This window comes from Myotis nattereri (assembly GCF_964212035.1).
Source record: "Myotis nattereri genome assembly, chromosome: 6".
NCBI lineage: Eukaryota > Metazoa > Chordata > Mammalia > Chiroptera > Vespertilionidae > Myotis > Myotis nattereri.
Window position 1 is genome coordinate 80561056 of NC_138081.1, and position 18125 is coordinate 80579180.

An 18125-nucleotide genomic window follows, 5' to 3' on the forward strand; every position below is an offset into this window, starting at 1 on the left:
TTAAAGATATTTCCTCTAATGAAGTTGTTGCACATTTAATCCCATCTTGGCTCTGTTTCTTGGAGGACTCAAACTTACACACTCAAGCAACATGTATAAAAAACATAGATAGAAACATTCATTCTGGAAACCTATTTTAGAGAAAGTATCTTTTAATCTGGACTTTGAAGGAAGAGTTGGCTCTTGGTAGAAGAAGTAAAGGACAAAGGCAGGCTGGACAGTGGGACAGCCAATGACATGGTTAGAGCAAGTGGCCCATCCTGGCCAGAATGTAAAGTGCATAACAGAATATAATGTAGACAAAGGTACAAAAACAAGGGGGGAATAGGGAAAGTTCTCAAAGGTTGTCCTACGAAATTTAGTTAAATCTTAATCATTTTAGACTTCCGAATAGGAAAGTGAAAAGAAAAAATTTATCTCAGACAGCAGGTTTTTGACTACAAGGAAAATCCAATTTAAACTGACTTTAAACAGATTCTATTGGCTCACATGCCAAGAGGTAGGCATTTGGGTAGGTAGATCAATTTAATGATATTTTATGAGGACCTAGGTTTCCCATCTCCGCTCTTCATAACACATCAATGGTATGTTCTTTCCCCACATCCCTGCAGTGTGAATGGCCCCAGCCAAAGAGCCAAACCGTGTCCTTCTCATTGTTTGTCAGTTTCATGTTGTGTTAACAAGTCTCTGACCTGAGACTAGTAACCAGAGCTTATAATTACTGACTACTTCCTATGTGTCAGGAACTGTTCTAAACTGTGGGTTTACTCACATACTGCTCTCCACAACTGAGACAGGTACTATTATTGTTCCGTTTTATCGTTAAGGAAACTGAGGCCCAGAGAATGAAGGTAATGTGTTTCAAGTCACTTAGTTATGAATAGTGGCCTAACTCAGGATTTAAATCCGGGCAGCTTGACTGCAGAGACTGGTTTTGAACCACTAGGCTAATCCCTTGGTATCATCTGGAATGCACTTGATCTTCAGGCACAAGCTCAAAAGCTGTTAAACACAAAACAATTCAACTGTTAAAATAGTTTCCTTTTTTTTTTTTTTTTTTTACCAACAGAGTTAAAATAGACTCTCTATAAGGTGTGAACACCCCAAAATTTAACTTGGTAATGAAACCCAACCAAACTAAGGTGTTGAATGGACAGTAGCAAATAACACTTACCAATCAGATGTGGGGCCAGCTTGTTTTGAGTTTTGAATGACAGCTTCCTGTGACAAACACAGTTTATAATGTTTAAATCTTTCATTTGAATTTCTACCCAAGGGGAGCTCACCAAGATTGCCAGTAGGTAAATAATGATCAATTTCTTTATTCCAAAATACTTTGAGGCATGTAGGTAGTTTCTTTTTCCTAACCCATTAATTTTTTTTCTTTATTCCAAAATACTTTGAGGCATGTAGGTAGTTTCTTTTTCCTAACCCATTAATTTTATTCTTTATTGTTTAAAGTATTATATGAGTCTCTTTTTCCCCCCATTGACCTCTCCTCCACCTCCCCCTTCTCCAAGCACAATCCCTCACCCCCCTACTGTCTGTGTCCATTGGTTTTGCTCATATACATGCATACAAGTCCTTTGATTGATCTCTTACCCCCTCACCCCCAGCCTTCCCTAACCCATTATTTTTTATAGTTTATTAAATCTATAGGATAAGATTCTGTGGAAGTGAATTCATAACTTGCTTTTGATAAAATTCCATTTTTTCCAATTCTTTGTCTCTAGATCAACAACAAAAAAAAAGCGGTAATAATATCTTTTCAGAGGCAAAATTGGTGTGGATGTTTCCGCTCTTTGTGGAACTTCAGACTCTGAAGAAGTATTTTGGTATGCTCATTGAACAACAGCTAGGTTTACTGCCAAACACCTCTTTATGAAAGACATGCAAATACAGCAGAGTAAACAAGATAATTCCATTTCATTTGAAAAACATCTTCCTAATTAGGTGAACTTGTTTGGAAGAAATGCTTTCTATTTGGTGCTGTAAGGAGTTTGGCTGATATTTATGATGTAGTCATAGCCAGGAGTTAAAAGTTATATTAATATTTAATGCAAAACTATTTTCTTTTCTCTCTTCTTATATTTTTAATAAAGGAAAATGCTAATTAAAAATTGATCACACACACAAAAAAGCTGGGTTCTTTGAAAGCTGATCTTTTCAAGCTGAAAAGATGTTTCCAGTAGCAGTAGGGGCTGCATGCTTACTTGTTTAAAAATGAGACATTAATAGATTTTCAATCTTTTCTTACAAGAAAAGAACCTTCCTGAAGCCTGTTGCCAACATGCCTGCCCTCTTTGTGAGTTAAATTGGGTCACATCCTCTTTCCTTAACCAATGAATGAAAGGGGTGTGACATTACCATTAAACTAATCAGACCAGACAACTTCTCCTCGGGCAGTTGGACTATTTGGGGGGTAAGTGGAGAAATAACCATAATGGGGGACTTGTTAGGAGAAAAAGAGAATTTGTTGAGAGAACTCTGCCAAGGCAACCAGTAATGTTTATTGTAATGGTAAAGGAAATTTATAAAGAGAATTTTAGGGACAGGATGAAGAAAGAATTGAAGAGTAAGAGATTAAAATAGGTGGCTAGTTGGACAGCTAATGCAACAACCACAAGAATTGGTAACCAAAGCAGTGACAACAGAACGAATACATGGAAGGCTATGAACGTTAACTAAAAAAACATGCACATAAGAAAGGAATCACGCCGAAACCGGTTTGGCTCGGTGGATAGAGCGTCGGCCTGCGGACTGAAAGGTCCCAGGTTCGATTCCGGTCAAGGGCATGTACCTTGGTTGCGGGCATATCCCCAGTAGGAGATGTGCAGGAGGCAGCTGATCGATGTTTCTCTCTCATCGATGTTTCTACCTCTCTATCTCTCTCCCTTCCTCTCTGTAAAAAAATCAATAAAATATATTTAAAAAAGAAAAGAAAAGAAAGGAATCAGAAAGGTGCAATGTCAGGGAATTCAAAAGAGGAAAGACTTCTATAGAGGAGGAGGGGACGGTGAAGCAGTGGAAGGCCAGGCTTTGGCATGAGGCTGACTTGTAATTGGCTGCCACCTCCAGCTTTCACCAGCCATATTTCCTTGGGGCAGGTACACCTGAGGAATGAGGTATAATCTAGATTGGTTAAGCACTGATTCATTTTGCAGCATGGACTTCACTGCTGACTCCACCTATTAGCTATATTATCTTGGGCTCGCAAAGCCTTGGTTTCATCATCAGAGATAATATTTTGTGTCCCTATTCATTACCTATTATTGTTTGTGAGCTGGTTTTCTTTTGACATCTGCAAACATGTTATCATATACTGTAAATTCAAAATGTAAAATTGTGATGAATGCTATAAAAGATACTTCTTGTGGTGATTACATGTGATTTTAAAAAAAAAAATATTTAGCTGTGCCCGACAGTGAATAAGGTGCCAAAGAAAAGATAGCTGTAATTTTGTCATCAAATTGAGAAAAATCTTGGCTTTGATGATGGGTAACCTTTGAGAACCAGATTCACTGCAATACTAAAATGAACAGAAAAAAAAAAAAGAAAAGTAGGAGCTGAATGAGGAAGATGGTGTAAGAAACCTCTGCTATAAAATAGAATGAGTGCCCATGACAAGGGCAGACAGGCCTCCACTTCTGCTTCTGTTTCTATTCAGGACAGAGAAGCAGGGATTCAAGAGCATCAACAGCTCCACCCTAGTCATCTGTATGCATCAAACCGGCACAAGCAGATCTGCATCTTCCTTTCAGGTTATGAAACCTTTGATTTGGTTACATTGAAAACATTAATTTTCCTTCTGGAATCACTTTCTTTTGGAAATGTCCCTAGATTAACTCTGCCTGTGTTCTTGCTGGCCATCACAATAGAAGGACTCCCTTTGGTGCCTCAATCTAATCTGAAAACACAGGAAAGCCAGTCATTGTGCAGAGGGATAAAATGATATAGATGCAAACAGCCAGCATTGTCTCTAACCTTAAGGAGCTCATGGCTGGCAGTAGGTGGGGCATGATTTAGCTCAAGACAATCTGAAAAATGTGATAAAACTGTGCACTGGAGACAGCATAGTGGAGAGAGCCAGGAAGGCGGCTGGACTCTGAAGGCACTCAGGCAGCACCTGAGTCTTAAAGGGAGAGTGCAAGGTAGTCAGAGGATGGAGGGAGGGGGAGAAGAGGGAGAGAAAGAGCTTTTCTGGCCTAACAGGTTGGATTAATGGGCCAGGTGGCACCTGGTAAGGATTCCAAAAACACCTGACTCCCAGCTCGCCCATGTTTTCTGTGTAGGGCCCTTCTTTCAGGCTGTAGGTTCATTTCAGCCATGTGGATTCACCTTGCACAGACTTGGCAGAAATGACTGGCTAGACATTTTCAAAATGAAATAATTTTGTCATCTGTGAACGATGAAGTCCATGTCCCCGGCTTCAATAGTAGCAGAGAGAACATGCTCTGGACTTGGCTCCACTTGGCAAAACACATCTTAGAGGGCTGGAAAGAAGAGAGAAGAGAAGGGGAGCCCAGCTGGCGTGGCTCAGGGATTGAGCGCTGATCTATGAACCAGGAGGTCACAGTTCCATTCCCGGTCAGGGCACATGCCCGGGTTGCAGGCTCCATCCCCAGTAGGGGGTGTGCAGGAGGCAGCCGATCAATGATTCTCTCTCATCACTGACGTTTCTATCTCTCTCTTCCTCTCCCTTCCTTAAAATATATATATATTAAAAGGAGACACATACACTGCAACAACACAAACATAAAAATCATATTTAAAAGCCAATTTTGCTTATGCATTGAACACTTACATGATGAAATTTTAGTGTATTTCTATTTCCAAATACTTGGCCAGTCCCAAGTGCAAAGCTGAGAAGCTCAAGGGTCAGGACTTAGGCCCATATCAAATTCAAGAGCTCCAGCCGCCCTGGGAGTGACTCACAGATGATCCGACAGACCCACACTTCACTCACACAAGCGTCTGTGGGGCACTTCACCAGGCCCAGAGAAAGGCTGTGGGTTCACAATTAGGAATAAGCAACATTCTCCGCTTCCACTGAAAGATTTACGTTTCAAAATGTATGTTATAATATAGATTGTTAACATTTAATTTTCAAAAATTGCACAATTACTTTATACAAGACTTAAGAAAGCCATTGTCTAGAGGCAGATTTCACGTGTGTAGAGATCAATTAATTCGTGACCCATCGCCTAGACTTTCAAATATAGGCAATTCCATACCAATTTCTTGAGCGACAGTGATTTGTTAGGATTAAAAGCCTTTCACTGTCTACACCACATACTTGACCCCAGAGGCAACTTAGGGGAGTTGTGCAGGGAGAGAGTTAAAGACTAAGCACGACTATTAGCTTCCAAACATCCCTATAAACCTATCCATCAAAATATTTGCCAAGTGCGGTGCCATGTGTCCTTTCCTTTCTATATATTTTACTTTCTTTTTCTTTATTTTTTCTTCTTCTTCTTCCTCTTTCCCCCTCGACCCCCGCCCCCCCCCCCCCGCCCGCCCCTTCCCCCCAGGGATAGACGGGGACGAGGTGATCTTGTTCAAGCAAGTACCTCCACTACAGCTCACACTCTGCGCACTTCTCATTCTCCCTTTCTCAGATCAGCTAGAGAGGTCACGTCCCGCTGAAAGGCCCTGGAGGAGCCGGGAACCGAGCATGCTCAGTAGCCGGCCGCTCTCTGAGCTCGCAGCAAGCATTGGCATCCGCTAGGCGTGGGGAAGCATCGCTCCAGCCGCAGCTGAAGACCCAGTTCCTGGAAAGCGGATCTCTGCCCAATCGGCTGCGGCTCCCGCATCCGTTCTCAGCTGCAGCCGCCGCAGCGGGCTTCCCGGGAGTCCGCCCCCACCCCCCCCCCACCCCCTCCCCCCGCCCCCTCCCCCCGCCCCCTCCCCCCGCCCCCTCCCCCCGCCCCCTCCCCCCGCCCCCTCCCCCCGCCCCCTCCCCCCGCCCCCTCCCCCCGCCAGCCACTTTGCCTGCTGAGCGCCGGACGCAGCCCACGGTGCCCAGCGCTTCCAGCAGCTGCTGGATGGTGGAGCAGAAATGACAGGCTTGTGGTTCACCGTGACGCGCGAGTGAATGCAACTTCTGAGCCAGAGAGCGGAGGTGTGACTCGGAAGAAAGTGCCCTGGGAAGATTGTTGCAGCGGCTCAGATCACCGTTTCTTCCTTCGCTTCTTGTCACCCTGGCGCTCCCGGCTCTTGCCCTGGGAAGGATGGTGACAGTGGTCACGAAGCTGGTGCACTGCTTCCACCTCAGGTAAGGAGGGCACCTTTGCACGCTCTCCTCTTTTCGGTGCATGTCTGAGCCCTGGAAGCCACAGATGAGAAAGGTCTGTTCGCTGTTAGCCTTGTTCTCACAAGTTTGTTTTTAACGAAGCCTGAGAAAAGGGACTTTTTGTATGATTTTAAAAATCCTTCCAGGTTGAGGTTGACAATAATCATTAGTGTTAACTTCTTACCCCTGTTATTCTTGACCCTGTTCTGGACTCGGCTTGGTAAAATGTAGGTCTCTATTTGCAAGATGAAGTTAAAAGTACTTAGCAAACAAACAAAAAGATTCTTGTCATAATCTGGGGAAAGGTACTCATGACATACAGGCAAATGGAAATCATAATTGGTAGCCTTTTCAAGATGAGTATGATTTTAATTACAGCCAACAGAGGAAAATTGAAAATATTAAAATTCTGCATCAACTTTGATCAGCATTGAACTTAAGCTGACTAGAAAGGAAATAATCATACTACAGTTATCCAGTTACTTATAAAAAAAACAAGTGTTCAGGGTTTCCTCTTGAAATAAATAGGAGCCCACAAATTTAAAGAAAAGTAAAAAATTAGCAACCCTTGTATTCTTCGGGTGTTGAGCAGGATGGCTTTTTTCCCCCAGAGTCATCAGTTCAAAAGTAAAGAAACATTCAAAATGTCACTTTGTGGTTGCAAATTAACATTTTTGTTGGCAACTGTGGAGTCAGCATCTTCAGAGGCTCTTCAGGTAAAAGAGAAAAGAGAGAGAGAGAGAGAGAGAGAGAGAGAGAGAGAGAGAGAGAGAGAGAGAGAGAGAGAGAGAGGAGGCTGTGGGAACATAAACCCAGAGCTTGGCAGTAAACGGATTTAACTCTGCACTACCAAGAAAAAACTATCCAGAATGTCATGAAATAAAAGCTACAGTTTTCATTACTATTAGTTTGGCTGGAAGTTTTGAAAGGATCACTTTTCCAAGTCAATCCTAAATTAATAAGCAATAGTAGGTCTACAAGCATTGCCTAACATTTAGCAATTGTAATCAAATGGGGCAGGAAAATGTTTTGTTTTTAATCTGATATTAGATTTATTTCCTGCTTAATCTAAACATAAACGTATTAGTAACAGTGCATTTAAAACTGTAGCCTTGTGTTATTTCTCTAAAACAGTAAAGAACTTTGGTTACCAAACGAAAACAACAGGATTATCAATCAGGCAGTGATAAGGGGGAGGGGGGGTTATGGGGGGGGGAGACAAGAAAATACTTGATGTTCAGTGGTAAATATTTGACAGGAGGGGAAAAGTTGGAATTTCTGGACAGATTATCATGTTTAAAGCTTTCTTTTAAACATAATTTAGTGTTTGTGATCCATTCTCTTGTGGGCCCATTTAGCTATGACCAAGTGAACAGCTTCTAGTAGGAAAGGGTAATGGATCTAGCTTATGTGGAGGTAAAACCTTCTATTTTTAGTTTATTCTGTAGGGATTCAGTCCAATCGGCTTTCTTCTATAGTAGGGACCAAGTTCTTTAAAGTCTCCTTACTAGCCTGGGGACTAGGAGAAATCCATTCCTTCCTCCCTTTTCTGATGTAAATACCTCAACTTTATGCTTTTGCAGCACCCCAAGTTCTGAACTCTCAGCTGTCCTGTGGCAAGACAAAAGCTGCCCAGGTCCTGGGATGTTAATAGTCTGGCTTCTGACCTTTACCTGTTCCTACTGGCTGGAGGTCAGCCAATTCCAACCCAGGTGTCCTTCAGTGCAATTAACATAAGAAGCATCCTTTTCAGAAGCTCCCAGTGACCCACAATTTTACTGAGAAAAACTGACTTCCAAAATCTCTCTCTACTTGTTCTTGGTGGTTTCACCCTATGGAATGGTTTCTGGGAGGTGCTTCCTGCCACCTCATCAATAGTGATCATTCCTGTTCTGTTAGACTTAAATTTTGTCCTACTGCTAGGAACTGCCATTAGCAATCACCTAGAACAGTGCCTTAGCAATCAGGTGGAAGAAGAAGACGGGAAAAAGTTATTCCTGCATCGGGATATTGAGGAGTGGGTGAACAGTTCTTCACCTCCACTCCCCTCGCATCCAGGTATGACATGCGATGAAAAGTAAAACTATTTCAGTGCAAGTCATTACGTTTCCCTTTTCAAGAGGTGAGAATGGTGGTGGGGCCGTGCCACCCTCTGTGTCTGTCCCTAACCGGCCCCAGTCTCACTGCCCACCAATCTCACTACCCACCATTGATGTCTCTTCCGTATCAGATAGGATACAAAGTAGAATTTCACTAATCCCTTTGACGTGGCTTTGTCTGTGAAGCAAATGCTTGAAATATAGTGGATTTTATTTTTCCTTTAACAGTCAAAGAGTACCAGAACTTAAGTCCTATTATGTATGTGTTTTTTTTTTTCCTGCCTTTTCCTTCATTAAGGAAGAATTTATGTCTGATTTTTTTATTTCCACCACTATCTTTGGGATAGACTTCACTAGTATTTAGGGTTCGGTCATGTTTGTTCATTCTCAAAACCTAGACCAAGATATAGCCTAAGTATTTCCAAGAGAGGAGCCACATGGTCAGAAATGTTTTAATATTAACAAAATACAGAACTTTCTCAGCTACCCTCACTTCAGATTTTTTTGTAGCAGTGTAAAAGAAACGAACCAACTATCTTTCTATAGCAAGGAAGTGTAAGTTCTTGACACTGATTGCTTTTGATTTAGTAAATGAATGCTCCATTACTTAGGGTGACTTCTAGCTTTGATTTTAGCAACCTGGGGAAAGGATAACTGTACCTCAACTAGAACTAGAAATACTCAAATTTTAACTGGAGTCTAGGCAAGAGGCCAGAAATATCAGACTAGTTCCAGGATTGATATATTCATCTACGAAATTCCAGGGATTCTGTGTCTTCTTCAAGGACATAGTTAGCTTTTAGCCCAGCCAGCCACATTCAAATGGCCAGTGCTAGGAAGTTATCTTGGGAACACAGATACATACAAAGATTTGAGGATAATGAAGATAAGGCTGGTATTGTTTCTCTGTGACACTGTTTTCTGTGGAATGGGAGGGATAAAGGTAGGTCATGATGACTTCTCTTCAAGGGGGCAAATCCAGTTGGAATCTGAATATCTGCATTTCTTGGAACAAATCATTGTCTATTTTCCACTTCTTCCTCCTGCATCTTTAAGTTTCTTGTGTTATTGTATTTGAATGTCTTGGTTACATCACTCTTAAGTAATTGCAGAGTTAACCTGATGAATCTCTTAGAGACCTTCAGTTCTAAGAAGTCCCCCATAGAAGCATGCAAAGGATACCCCTAACTAAATCCCCATTTCCTGTGTCTACTTCAGTATATCACACAAACTGGCAATGGTAATGTTGTGTCATGCTGACAAAGAAAGTGCACAATCTTAATAACTGCCTCAAGCACATCGAGACTAATAAAAGAGAAAGATGTAAATTGGTCATCATTCCGCTACACCCACCAGCCAATCAGGATGAGTTTGCAAATTAACCCAATAAAGATGGCAGGTTAATTTGCATATGCAGGTGTGGAGTGAAGACTGAAGATGACTGAAGACTGAAGAGGCTTGGCTTCTCTGCTGTGGCTGGACCAAAAGCCTGGGTCCTGGGTGCCGGAGGAAAACCGATGCCGTCAGCCAGGGGAAGGAAGGTCTATTGTGCGAATCTTTGCCGGAAACCGGTCTGCCCTTGCTGCTTGACACAGTCACTGCAGGGAAGAAACATTTGCACAGCTTATGTTTCAAGGGACCTGGCGTATATGACACATGTTTGCTCCCTCTCTTAACGCTATGTGTTTTAAACAGGACCACCTCCCCGTGAAAGGTTGTTTCCCCAGGTGAGGATTTTTCCCTGAAGTTAGGGAGGAAATAAAACCCCTTAACTAAGTGTCAGGTGGGTAGTTATTCACTTTATGAACAATCACACTTAAGCTACATAATCTTTACTCCCTGGAATGGAGATAAGAAACGCCCTAATCTTTGGAATAGAAATTGACAGGATTAAAATCAACTGGTATAAATACAGATGTAACAAGACAATAAAACACAGAACCTGGCTGGAGATTCTGGCTAGAGAACCTGGCTAGGCTGCTGATCAACTGAACGCTGTCTCCGTGTCATTCCTTCTTTGCCAACTCCGTCCACAACTTTGGGAACCGCTGGACCTGCTGGGGTTGGACCCCAACAAATCTTCATGCAATGGGCCTCTAGTTATAAAATAAACTTGAAAGCAATGTTCAGGTAAAATCTTTCCAGTTGATAGCTGCCCTGCCTTCCTTACCAAATGTTTATTGAGCATCTATATGATGAGCTCTGTTGTGATATTTAACTATAGCTGCTTGGCTCTGGCCTGTGTGGCTCATTTGGTTGGAGTGTCATCCCATACACCAGAAAGTGTCTAATTCAAGTCCCAGTCAGGGTGCATGCAGAGCCAGTCAATCGATGTTTTTCTCTCACATTGATGTCTGTCTCTCTCTCTCTCTCTCTCTCTCTCTCTCTCTCTCTCTCTCCCTCCCTCCCTCCCTCCCTCCCTCCCTCCCCCCTCCCCCTCTTTCTAAAATCAATGACAACACTAGCTAATAAAAGAGTGATATGTAAATTAACCGTCACTCTGTGACAAAGATGACAGCACCCATAGAGGCTGGAGTGGGATGCTGGTGGCATCGCCCGGGCAACACGAGCCCAGCGTCTGCACCCCGGCTGTACAGAAGGAGGGGAGGGGCCTTGGGCCGGAGGCTGGGCCAGGGACACTGGCATCATTGCAAGCCAGGCTGAGGGACCCCCCCCCCCCCCCGCACGAATTTTGTGCACTGGGCCTCTAGTAAATAAATAAAGATAGATTTTTGAACAAGATGGATAAAGTTCCTGGTCTGAAGGAGCTTATATTAATTACAGTGTGGTGGTGGTTCACATGGGGAAAGAGACAATAAGATAATATCAGGGTGGTTGTAAGTGCTGTGAATAATAGAGAGTGTGACTTTCTGTGAGGTATGCAGGGAAGCTCTCTGAAGATATGTTTGATCTGGGATGAGAATGGAATTGAAGTCTGTGTACATGTTCCTAGTTGCTTGGTTTATTGTAGAGACAGATGTAGTGTAGCAAAAACAGAGAAAGACATTGGGGGTTGGGGGAGGGTTAGGGAAAAGCGTGATGGTGGAGAGAGGAAGATTAGGGACCAGTGTGGGGAGAAGGAGAAGTTAAGAGTTAGATGGATAGGCCAGGGCCAGGTCAATGGGTCTCCCAGAGACTGAATTTTTTAAGTGCATTGAACCCACTGGAGGACTTTAAAGCTTCAAGCAGCATTCTGGTTGCTAAATGGAGAATTCACTGTAGGGCTAAGGGGGAAAACAGGGAGGCCAGGGAAGAAGCTATAGCAGTAGACAGAGAGAAGATATTGGTAACTTGAATTAAGGAGGTAGCACTAGAGGTGGAAATCAGCGCATGTAAACTTCCTTTGTTTGTTAAATTATATTTTATTTTCAATTGAGGAAGTAATGTATTTTTGTGGTAGAAAACCTGGAAAATACACATAATGTCCCCAAAGATACTAAATCGTAATCCTACCACCCAAATGTAATATTTTTGGTATCTGTCCTATAGAAAACTCAGAAAATACTGGGACTTGGCCCCAAATAAATGACATATTTTATAATCTTACCACTTAATTTTACATATGATATTTTTGGTATCCTGTGAACTCTTTTTGAAGCCAACATATTATTTTAGGAAAATGGTTTATTCTGGATATTCAGATAAAACATCTCTTTTGGCTTAAACTAGAAAACAGCTTGCTGTAAGTCTGGAGGAAAAAATAAGTTTATGTGCCGTAGAGTCATTTACTCATTAACTGTGTTACTGTCCACCGTACCCTTGGGGCCAGTGACCTATGGCTTACTCTGTTTTTAGTAACTATCACCTCCCATATCTCAAATTGCTACCATTACATTCCGTGGGATTAAGAAGGCTGAATTTGACCTTCTGACTATATATGTAAATTTTTATTTTTTGTTAATCCTCACTGGAGGGTACTTTTCCACTGATTTTATTTATTTATTTTTATTTTTAATTTTTTTAGAGAGAGTGGAAGAGAGAGAAATATTGATGTGAGAGAGACACATCGATTGGTTGCCTCCTGCATGTGTCCCAGCCAAGGCCAGAAATTGATGAGCCTGCAACCAAAATGGGTGCCCTTGACCGGAATCGAACCCAGGACCTGCAGGCTGATGCACTGAGCCAAACCAGCCAGGGCTGTATATGTAAATTGTATTATTCTCTACCCCTGCTTTTGCAAAGACTTGCTTACTAGAACTTCCACACCATTTTTGGAATCTTGTCACTAGAGTTAGCCTGGTAAGAGGCTGAACTTGGGAGGCCTGCCCTGGCCTATAGTGGACCGAGGAAATCTTTGGGGCTGGGAGGACCAAACATTGATTTTTTTTTTTTTTAGGATTTTGTCATGGTTCTTTTACCTTCCAGAAGTACTTACCAGTAAGAAAAGAACTGGACTTCCCTTTCCTGAAACATGAAAGGGAGTAATCTTGCAATAGTCTCCTCTGGCTTTCCAAGAATGTGCCCTCTTCACCTCTTATTCTGGTTTAAAAATGCAATGCATTTTACAAGTGTGTCATATCTTGTTTATTGTTTAAAAATATTAGTGGTTTGTTTGCTTTGTGTTTTCAAGCTTTCAGAATGGGTTCATATAGGTTCCTCTATTAAATACACATTTGAGACTACACGTGATCTTTTTCCAAACATCTGAAATTCAACATATCTACAACAGAGTAGGATTTATTTTTGCTTTGGTTGCTTCTCCTGTTGTATTTCTTGACTCAGGTAAGAATCTTACCTTTCTAAAGTCTCCTGACTGAGAAAGGGGAGAATCTTCTTAGGACCTTTCACCTAATAGGAAAGAATATCTATGCAGGTTCAGAAAAGTTTCCCTAATTTTTCCTCCCATTCTACTGAACACTATTTTGGTTCAATAAATTCCTTCCATCTTTAACTGGGTTGTTAAGCATTCTCCTTCAATGCCCTCCAGACAATCTCTGAACTTCTGAGACATTCAAGCTACAATTTGCCTTCGTTTTCTAAGTCTATCTCCTTCCTCTTTCACCAGTTTACTCCATGGTCTAGCCGTGTTGATCTTTTGTTTTTTTTTCTGTGTGTTAATTTTAAGCTTTCTACCTCTACACCTACTGTTTTCTTTACCCAGAATACCTTTCTTCTCCTTCCCCAAGTTACAGAATTTTATTCATTCCTGGAGAGCCAGACCTAACATTAGCTTTCTCAGAGCTCATCAATCTTCCCTTTTACATTCCTGGAGTAATTATATCATTATTAAAGCATCGTTTCTTTTCTTTCTTTCTTTTTTTTTAAGTAGCCACTCAGTGGTAATTTATTCATTCGTGTTATTACCCAATATTGATTGTATGCCTTCTATGTACCAGATATTCATCAGTTCGGGAAGATATAGGCATGAGTGGGCTCACTTAAGCAATTCTTTCACTTAATCCTGAAACCACGAGCTGAGATTCTTGAATTAATGGGCCAGAGAGTGTGACTTATTGGAACAGAACTGTCACAATTGGAACAACAATATGATATCAGATGTCTCACCGGCATTATTTTTATATTCTAAGCTCCCTCAACTAATAGTAATAATCCTATTAGAGCTCTTTTCTCATTCCCTGCATAGATAACATTGTTGTTGGGGTTTTTTTTTTAAATGGACTTTATTTTTTTAAGCACTTTTAGGTTTACAGCAAAGTTGAAAGGACATTTCTCATGTACCCCCTGCCCTCACACATGCCTCGCCTCCCTATTATCAACATCTCCCACCAGAGTGGTACATGTGTTGCAACTGATGAACCTGTATTGACACATCATAATCACCCAGAGCCCATAGTTTACATTAAGGTTCACCCTTGGTATTGTACATTCTATGGGTTTGGACAAATGTATTTATTATGCATGTATCCTCCATTATAGTCTCATACATAGCGTTTTCGCGCCTTTAAAAATGCTCTGTGCTTTTCTGATTCATCCTCCCCTCTCCCCTAACCACTAGCAACCACTTAGCTCTTATTTAGCACCGTTTTCCAGAATGTCAGATAGTTGGAATTGTATGGTGTTTTCAGTTCGGCTCCACTCATTTTGTAACATGTGTTTTGTTTTCCCATTTTCTTTTCATGACATGTTAGCGCATTCTATTTAACATTTACTATGTGAAAACACGATAAGTGAGTAAATGACACACAACACGGTCTCTTTTTCTCCTTTCCCTCGTAGTCTGTTGTTCTTCACCTGGAAGAAACTTCCATATTGAATAAATCTGTGCTCATGGGAGAGTGTTTATTTATGGCTGAGAGATGGTATGTTTCATCCCCCCCCCCCCCCCCAACTAGTCTGCCATCATTACTTAAACTCAGGGCTCAGCAAACTATAGTCCTTCTGCCAAATCTGGCCTGACACCTGTTTTTGTAAACGAAGTTTTATTGGAATACAGACACACCCGTTCATTTACATATTGTGAATGACAGGGTTGAGTGGTTGTGACAGAGACCATGTGAGATGCAGGGCTGGGCGAGACACTGACATCTGGGCCTTTACAGCAAACATTTGCCGACCTCTGCTCTAACCCAGGAAGGAGGTCAAAGTGGCAAAAGTGATCACTTGTGGGAACATTTCCACAGTAGCAGCCGTTAGGTCCTTTTATAAAGAAATACATTTCTTAGATTTATTTTGATCTGTGTGTTGACTATGGAAACTATAAATCAAATCTGGTGAAAGGTCTGGTTGCTTTATTTTAGTAGTTACATGATGATGATTTTGACCTAGCTCATTTTTTGATTAAATATCTGTTCTCAAACTAGCGTGAATCAGAATGACCTGGAGGGCTTGTTAAACCTCTCCCAGTGAGGTTCCAATGCAGCAGGTCTGGGTGCTGAGCTGGAAGTTGCATTTCCAAGCAAGTTCCCAGATGTTGCTGATGCTGCTGGTGCGGAGACCACATTTGAGAACCATTAATTGAGAACAATGTCCCAGCAACGCCTAAGGAATCTTTTGAACGATTTTTAAAGTTGATGAGAAGGAGAGAGAGAGAGAGACATCAATGTGAGAGCAAAATACTGATTGACTGTCTCCTGCATGTCCCCTACTGGGGATTAAGCTTGCAAGCCCAGCATGTGCCCTGACAGGGAATTGAACTGGCAACCTTTTGGTGAATGGGATAACCAACTGAGCCACACTGGTCATGGCATGGATTTTTTAAAAATTCTATTTAAAACATAAAACATGCTTGGGCCTCACTCCAGACTTACTAAGTCAGATTCTCCAGGTTTGGTCTATATTTTTAAAAGATTTTGATGAATACTGATTTCATCATCATGCTTTTCAGAACTATCATATGGGCTTTGCTAGTCAAGGTGTGTATAAGATGTTTTGACTACTAAGTTTGAAGTACCAATTACATATAGATTTTATTACATTCTCAGTTTGAAGAAAAACTAGAAACTAAAATGTTGTTTATTGCATGTCCATTACATTTAGTTTTTAGTGGACTTTAGTCCAAAAGGTACACTGTGTTCAATTCAGCAAAAATTCTTTTTATTTTCCTTAGTAAAACTCGTAAGTATTAGTTTGTAAGTTTTGTTTTTTACTATGAAAAATTAATTATAATTGTATACTTGATAATTTCCCTTTCCACTTTTCCTGAAAGTGAGTGAGGTTTTATTTTGAAGGGAGCGACGAATAGCTCACATCTCATCACCCATTCCTGGTTAAATGGGAGCAAGTTCAAATGTATAAGTACCTTCTGGAAATAGCTAGCAATGGCATGAATGAAGTTTTCTTTCCTGGCTCTTCCTCCTGTGTGTGCAGGGAGAAAACATCCCTTAACACCTGGGTCGATGTGTTGTTTTTTTAAAGCAGCATAAAGCCCTGTTGCTCTGGATGTACTTTTGTTTAGAGATCTACTTCCCCAACATCACCATTTCAGCACACTATATAGCTGTGTTCATTTTAATTTTGTTGATTGCTATTTGTAATGTTCTGAAGCTAGTATTCTGTCAGAATACAAATCAGGAAAAACAACCATGAATAGTAAATGTAGAACCACATCTTTGGTACTTTGGCAGCTAATGTAGTAGCCTCAACAATCATGGGCCACACAAAGAACTCTTAAGCGCTGGGTTATGAAGACCACGCATTTTGGTCACGCCTTTGGTCTATACTTTAAAAACACAACAATAACAACAACAAAAGAAAAAAACAGAAAGCAAATAAAAATACTCTGGCCTTAAATGGATAGGAATAAATACCAAGATTTGGGTTTATAGATCCCCAAATCCACACAACAATATAGCCACCAACTTCTTAAACTGCAGAATCCTGTATTATGGAATCATGATGATTACTAACATGTAGTGTCAGCAGGAGTTTGACAAATGCTTACCCAGAATAATGTTCTAAAGTATGAAAGGGCTCATTTTTAAGTGCTTTTGGATTAATTCAAATTTCAAGCTGGCTGTCTTATGTAAGAATTTTACACTTTTTTTTGGCATTTCATTAGGAGATTAGCAAGGATATTTAGAAGCTATTGTGAGTTAAGCAGAAATGAAGACTTGTTATTCTTTCCTTTTCATGGATATCACTTGCTATGCCTTAGTCAGCTCTACAAAGAGAAGCTTTTATTCCTAAGGATTTATTTTTATAGCTTCTAGAAGGCAGTAGCACCCAGGAAAACCCCAATGTAATGGAGAATAGTAATTTGTTATCTTGTGACTGTTATGATTTTAAGTACATTCATTGGAAGTGCAAGGACTAGTTATTCAACTGCATAGAAAAATTGATTATAATAGAGACTCCTAATGATAAAAATTTTTTTACTAACTCATCACTTTTGCCTGTTTGAACTTTATTTCTCAGTTGAGAATGCTCTAGGTTCCTCCTTTATATGCAGGCAGGGCCAGTGTCATGGGCATAGCTGAAGGCGCTCCTTGTTTTGAGAGCAAAAAGAGGTACTTCCTGCTTCTTTTTTCATTGCTCATAGGAATGTGGGTTTCGAAAATGACTAGGTTTTGCCCACGGTCAGATGGGCCCTGTGCTTGGCTTAATGCTCTGCTGCCACTGTCTTGAAATGCTTATTACTAGAACAAGAAACCCTGCATTTTTATTTTGCACTGGACCCCAGAGCACTGTAGTCTGTCCTACCTACAGGAACTGTTATTTTATTCATCTTTATTTTCCCTGCCAATTTTTAGCACGGCGCCTGATGCACAAATGAATGAATGAATGAATGTTCCCCTTGTGCTGAGAGCAAGATTAACTTAGTTATTGTTACTTTTTGCATTGCTCAGAGGAGCATAGTTTAAGTCAGTGGATTCCCAAAATGATACGTTTCAGGTATAGTGAGGTGGAGGGTTGAGGGGTTTGTGAATAACCTTGAAAGAATACAGATTCTCAGGCCCCACTTTAATCTTCCCGAATCAACATTTCTAGAGAATAAAGGCCAGGGATCTGTGCATTTAGAAACGCTCCTTAGGCCCTTGCGCCTGGGTATCACCTCCCACAGAGCTCTGCCAGGCCTGCGGGACGCTACCCAGCAGTGGATGTAGGTTTCTGGTTAATCTAAGCTGTCAAGAAAAAAAAAAAAAAGGCCTATTTCAGGTGATATCAAGGGAAATTTAGGAGACAGTGGAAATAGTGAGGCTAAGAATAAGTACAACACACCCAAGCCCAGGATAACATTGTGTGATAGCAACATGGCTACCACTTGTTCAATTACTCCTGCCCCCATTGGAAGGCATATGATGCTCTGTGCGACTTATGTTCACTATCTCCCTAAG

At 41.2% G+C, this 18125-nt stretch overlaps 1 protein-coding gene across 1 annotated transcript in view; it reads left to right on the forward strand.

Annotated features, from left to right (window-relative positions):
- The first annotated feature begins 5989 nt into the window (after positions 1-5989).
- The window catches only part of ARHGAP18 (Rho GTPase activating protein 18), a 162123-nt gene continuing 149987 nt past the window's right edge, over positions 5990-18125 (forward strand). Inside the window, exon 1 of the mRNA XM_081093880.1 lies at positions 5990-6274. Within this exon, the coding sequence (XP_080950006.1) occupies positions 6231-6274 (44 nt within the window). The 5' untranslated portion in view covers positions 5990-6230. The remainder of the gene's footprint in view (positions 6275-18125) is intronic.